The sequence below is a fragment of the Rhincodon typus genome, chromosome 33 (assembly GCF_021869965.1).
Source record: "Rhincodon typus isolate 14 chromosome 33, sRhiTyp1.1, whole genome shotgun sequence".
NCBI classification, from domain to species: Eukaryota; Metazoa; Chordata; class Chondrichthyes; order Orectolobiformes; family Rhincodontidae; genus Rhincodon; species Rhincodon typus.
In genome coordinates, this window is record NC_063364.1 from 8,579,820 (window position 1) to 8,585,826 (window position 6,007).

The following is a 6,007-nucleotide window of genomic DNA, read 5'->3' on the forward strand; positions in this document are numbered from 1 at the left end:
TCAGAATCTAGACAGGCAGAGGCTTTCTTCCAGGATGGAAAGGTCAGCTACAAGAGGGCACAGGCTCAGGGTGAGAGGGGGAAGTTTTTTTCACAGGGCGGTGGGTGCCTGGAATGCACTGCCAGTGGAAGTGGTGGAAGCAGGCACATCAGCAATGTTTAAGGCATATCTTGATAGACACATGAATGGGAGGCAAACAAAGGGATAGAAACCACATATCGGCAATAAGCAGTGGGTCTAAATAAGTAACAGGAATTGGTGCTGGCTTGGTGGGCAGAAGCATCATAAACCAGAGGGGACTGATCGAAAGTGATTGGCAAAAGAAACGATGGTGACATGAGAACCTATTGGATGTTAACAATGTTTTATCTAATGGTGGTGATTCAGTTATGGTCGACAGAAGAAAATTGGCTAAATGCCTGAAGAATGGTTGGGTTATGGCGGGGGGGGAGCGGAAAAGGCAGATGAGTTGGTCTGGCTGAATTGCTTTTGTGATGACTAGAAATGGACTCAATGAACTGATTAGTTTTTTTCCTGTGCTGTAACAATTCTGACTTTCCCTAGACTTACAATGCATTGTTTTGTGAAACAAGTGCTAAAGATGGGACCAATGTGGTGGAGGCTGTTCTGCATTTGGCCAGGTAAGTTCACTTCTAACTGTACAGTTCTAAGGCATTAAAATAAGCAGAATGAGTCTATTCTAACTGCTGCAATTGTTTGGGTAACAACACAAGCAACTTATTGAAAGATGAAGAATTTTCTTTATAGATCATTCCTTATCACTGTCTCTGGACTACTTGAAGTGTTTCGCAACCCATCTGCATTACTTCCGAACAAAAAATGTTGGAAATCAGTGGTTCATAAGGAGGAGGTGTTAGCAATTCTGGAAAGTGTGAAAATAGATAAGTCCCCTGGGCCAAATGGGATTTATCCTAGGGAAGCTAGGGAGGAGATTGCAGAGCCTTTGGCTTTGATCTTTATGTCGTCATTGTCTACAGGAATAGTGCCAGAAGACTGGAGGATAGCAAATGTTGTCCCCTGTTCAAGAATGGGAGTAGAAACACCCCTGGTAATTATAGACCAGTGAGCCTTACTTCGGTTGTAGGTAAAGCGTTGGAAAGGATTATAAGAGATAGGACTTATAATCATCTAGAAAAGAATAATTTGATTAGGGATAGTCAACACAGTTTTGTGAAGGGTAGGTCATGCCTCACAAACCTTTATTGAGTTCTTTGAGAAGGTGACCAAACAGGTGGATGAGGGTAAAGCGGTTGATGTGGTGTATATGGATTTCAGTAAAGCGTTTGATAAGGTTCCGCACAGTAGGCTATTGCAGAAAATACGGAGGCATGGGATTGAGGGTGATTTAGCGGTTTGGATCAGAAATTGGCTAACTGTAAGAAGACAGAGGGTGGTGGTTGATGGGAAATGTTCATTCTGAAGTTCAGTTACTAGTGGTGTACTGCAAGGATCTGTTTTGGGGCCACTGCTGATTGTCATTTTTATAAATGACCTGGATGAGGGCGTAGAAGGATGGGTTAGTAAATTTGCGGATGACACCAAAGTTGGTGGAGTTGTGGATAGTGCGGAAGGATGTTGCAGGTTACAGAGGGACATAGCTAGGCTGAGAGGTGGCAAATGGAGTTTAATGTGGAAAAGTATGAGGTGATTCACTTTGGAAGGAGTAACAGGAATACAGAGTACTGGGCTAATGGTAAGATTCTTGGTAGTGTGGATGAGCAGAGAGATCTCGGTGTCCATGTGCATAGATCACTGAAAGTTGCCACCCAGGTTGATAGGGTTGTTAAGAAGGTGTACGGTGTGTTAGGTTTTATTGGTAGAGGGATTGAGTTTCAGAGCCATGAAGTCATGTTGCAGCTGTACAAAACTCTGGTGCGGCCGCACTTGGAGTATTGCATACAGTTCTGGTCGCTGCATTATAGGAAGGATGTGGAAGCATTGGAAAGGGTGCAGAGGAGATTTACCAGGATGTTGCCTGGTATGGAGAGAAGGTCTTCTGAGGGACTTGAGGCTGTTTTTGTTAGAGAGAAGGTTAAGAGGTGACTTAATAGAGACATACAAGATGATCAGAGGATTAGATAGGGTGGACAGTGAGAGCCTTTTTCCTCGGATGGTGATGGCTAGCATGAGGGGACATAGCTTTAAATTGAGGGGTGATAGATATAGGACAGATGTCAGAGGTAGGTTCTTTACTCAGAGTAGTAAGGGCGTGGAATGCCCTGCCTGCAACAGTAGTAGACTCGCCAATGTTAAGGGCATTTAAATGGTCATTGGATAAACATATGGATGATAATGGAATAGTGTAGGTTAGATGGGCTTCAGATTGGTTTCACAGGTCGGCGCAACATCGAGGGCCGACGGGCCTGTACTGCGCTGTAATGTTCTATGCTCTATAGACAGCATCTGTGGGAAGAGAGAGCAAGCTAACATTGAGTCCAGATGACTGTCTCCACAGGCCCACTGATTTCCAGCATTTATTTTTTTTTAGTTCAGTACAGATTCCAGCATTTGCAGTGATTTGCTCCTGCATCAATTCTGAGATGCATTCACTGTTAGGCATACAGTTTGTGTGGAAGTGTGTTTGCAACTGAATTGACTGCAGATAATCTGGTCTTGGTTGATGAGGAGAAAGGTAGGTGTTGATAATGGGAGAGTTCACTGTTTTGATTTAAATTTAGTGCTTTTGGGGCTATGATAATCCCTGTGTTGGGATGGTATTCCTGCATTGAGACACAATTTCCTGGAGGGGGGAAGAATGTCCAGAAAATAATGGAATTGTCATATTTACCCTGGTAAGAGTTATTAAAGAAAGTACGTATTGAGCAAGTGTCATTAGGATACAGATCCACTTATACTAATCCTTTTGGTCTTGTGGTGCCTTGCTCTTGCAGCTACTATTTGAGAGTGAAGTATGTTAATCAGTGACATTCATAGCTAAGTCTTGTGCAATGTCTGCACTCACTGGCTAGCAATTGGAAATGGAAATCCTGACATCAGTGGGTGAGTTTATAAATTAGGATTGAGAAAATGAAGGATGTTAAAACTGATTTCACGTTGTTAGTTCTTCCTTATTTTCCTGAGGGATTTAATGGGGCTCCCTGAGGAGTTGCAGATGGCTGTCTCTTACACCGTGAGGCTGGGTGCTGCCTCTCGGGCAGAGGCAAAATCCACAGACAAACTTCAAGTTCTGCCATTGTTGCACACTGTCGACCAGGCTGTAGCAACTCAAATTTGAATCCTGGTCTTGTTGCCAAAACAAAAATAGCTGAAGCGTAAAAACCTATCTCCAGCCAGCAAGAACAAAACCACAATGGACCCCTGTATGCATTAGATAACGAGTCATACCCAGTACAAGTGTCAAAACGATGTTCCGCACTAATTAATCTTAATAACTGAAATGTAAATCAGTGGGGTGAACTTGATATGTCTGTACGGTGCACATCAACATAATTTGTTCATGTCTCTCTTTTTTTATGCAGAGAAGCCAAGAAGAATGCAAAAATCAGGGACAGTGTTCAACCGGTGACAAAGCTAATAGCAGCAGATGGGAAAAAGGCACTGAAGAACTGCTGCAAAACACAGAACTAGAAATCCTTGGATTGTCATCTTTCGCTGACCTCCTATTAAAGACACAGATAATTCATGGGATTTGTGTCTGCTCACAATAATGCTATCACATTTTTTCTTTAGCGAAATTTTACTCTCATTTGAGAGCGTCTGTTTAATGGCCAATAAATGGCTAATACTGTATATTTTTGAGGGTATATAGGTTGAAATGTATATATTCGAGCTGAGGAACATGTTACCTATTCTATTTTGTGATAGATTTTACCTTGATATGAAAACGACACTTTAAAAATGTGCAAGCAATGTAAAAAATAAACGTTTTGTAAAATGAAGGAGTTTACTTTTTTTCTGAAATGACATCTATTTAGTAAAAGCTCTTGGGTTAGAAACTGAAATAAAATGGTTTACAGTAAACCTGAGTTTTTTTTTGTTTTGACCTTTTTTGAACTTCCTTCTTTCTCCTTAAGCATCTTTTTAAATCCCCACTGGTAAGTCATTTTTTTCTGAATTTACTGATTTCACATTTCACTATCTCCCTCCATGGGATTACTGCTTGGCTTCATCCCAGGTTGCTGTTCTCTAACTATATCCCAAGTATCTATCACTCTTGACTAAATCCAGGATATTTGGTTTTTTTTAAAAAAAACTGATCAACCTAGTTACTGTACACTGCTGCAGACTTGGGAAGACTGCAAGGAATTAAACCAGAAGTTGCTGGAAAAGCTCAGCAGGTCTGGCAGCATCTGTGAAGAAAAGATCAGAGTTCACAGATCCTCGTTACTGAGAAAGGCAAGGGAGGAAATTGCTGGAGCCTTGGAAATCTTTGTATCCTCACTGGCTACAGGGGAGGTCCTAGAGGATTGGAGAATAGCCAATGTTGTTCTTTTAAGAAGGGTGACAGGGATAATCAAGCTAATTACAGGCCGGTGAGCCTTATGTCAGTGGTAGGGAAATTATTGGAGAGGATTCTTTGAGACAGGATTTACTCCCACTTGGAAATCAGTGGGTGTATTAGTGAGAGGCAACATGGTTTTGTGAAGGTGAAGTTGTGCCTCACTAACTTGGTTGAGTTTTTTTTTTGAGGAAGTACCAAAGATGATCGATGAGCGTAGGTCAGTGATGTTGTCTACATGGACTTCAGTAAGGCCTTTGACAAGGTCCCTCATGGCAGGCTGATACAGAAGGAAAGTTGCACAGGGTCAGAGGTGAGCTTGCAGGATGGATTTTTAAAAAAAACTGGCTCAGTCATAGAAGACAGAGGTTAGTAGTGGAAGGGTGATTTTCTGAATGGAGGGCTGTGACTAGTGGTGTTCCTCTGGGATCAGTGTCGGGACTTTTGCTGTTTTGTAATATATGAAATAATTTGGAGGAAAATGTAACTTGTCTGATTAATAAGTTTGATGGCACAAAGGTTGGTGGAATTCACTGAAAGTGGCAACGCAGGTGGAGAAGGTCATCAACAAGGCATACTGCATGCTTGCCTTCAGTGGCTGGGGCACTGAGTTTAAAAATTGGCAGGTACTGTTGCAGCTCTATAGAACCTTTAGTTAGGCCGCATTTGGAATATTGTGTTCAATTCTGGTCGCCACACTACCAGAAGGATGTGGTGGCTTTGGAGAGGGTACAGAAAAGATTTACCAGGATGTTGCGTGGTGTGGAGGACATTAGCTATGAGGAGAGGTTGGGGAAACTTTAGGTTGTTCTTACTGGAACGATGGGGATTGAGGAGCGACCTGGTAGAGGCCGACAAGATTATGATGGGCATGGACAAGAGTGGACAGTCAGAAGCTTTTTCCCAGGGTGGAAGAGTCAGTTACCAAGGGCCATGTGTTTAAGGTGCAAGGGCCAAGGTTTGAAGGTGATGTATGAGGCAAGTTTTTTTTTTACACAACGGGTGGTGGGTGCCTGGAACTTGCTGCTGGGGGGAGGTAGTGGAAGCAGATACTATAGTGACTTTAAAGTGTGTCTTGACAAATACATGAATACGACGGGAATCGAGGAATAAGGTCCCCGGAAGTGTAAGGGGTTTTAGTTGTGACAGGCAGCATATCGGTGCAGGCTTGGCAGGGCTGAAGGGCCTGTTCCTGTGCTATAATTTTTCTTTGTTCTTAACGTTTTGGGTCCAATGACCATTCCTCAGAATGGCAAATTAAAGAATGAGGAATTAAACTGTTTTGATATGGTGAGGGCTGCCCTTTCAGTTACTGTGAAGTCAACCCAAAAGAGCCCTTCCTGGAGCAGTAAGGTGCACTGCTCAGTAGTAAAGTGCTCATATCTCTGAGAAAGGACTTTCATTACTAGGAACTTGGAGTGAGTTGCATTACCCTAGTGACCAGCACATTTTAAACTAGTGTTTTCTGTGGAATGGAATCATTTTCTGTCCGCAGGGCTTTTGTTGTTTATTTTCTGTCTCAAACTT

General features: G+C 42.5%; 1 protein-coding gene across 3 annotated transcripts in view; it reads left to right on the forward strand.

Annotated features, from left to right (window-relative positions):
* zgc:162879 (ras and EF-hand domain-containing protein) overlaps positions 1–3,920 on the forward strand; it is a 38,331-nt gene extending 34,411 nt beyond the window's left edge. For all 3 annotated transcript variants that reach the window (XM_048616083.1, XM_048616082.1, XM_020521613.2), the window contains 2 exons: positions 565–641; positions 3,501–3,920. In XM_048616083.1, coding sequence (XP_048472040.1) covers positions 565–641; positions 3,501–3,609 — 186 coding nt within the window. In that variant the 3' untranslated portion in view covers positions 3,610–3,920. The remainder of the gene's footprint in view (positions 1–564; positions 642–3,500) is intronic.
* The last annotated feature ends 2,087 nt before the right edge of the window (positions 3,921–6,007 follow it).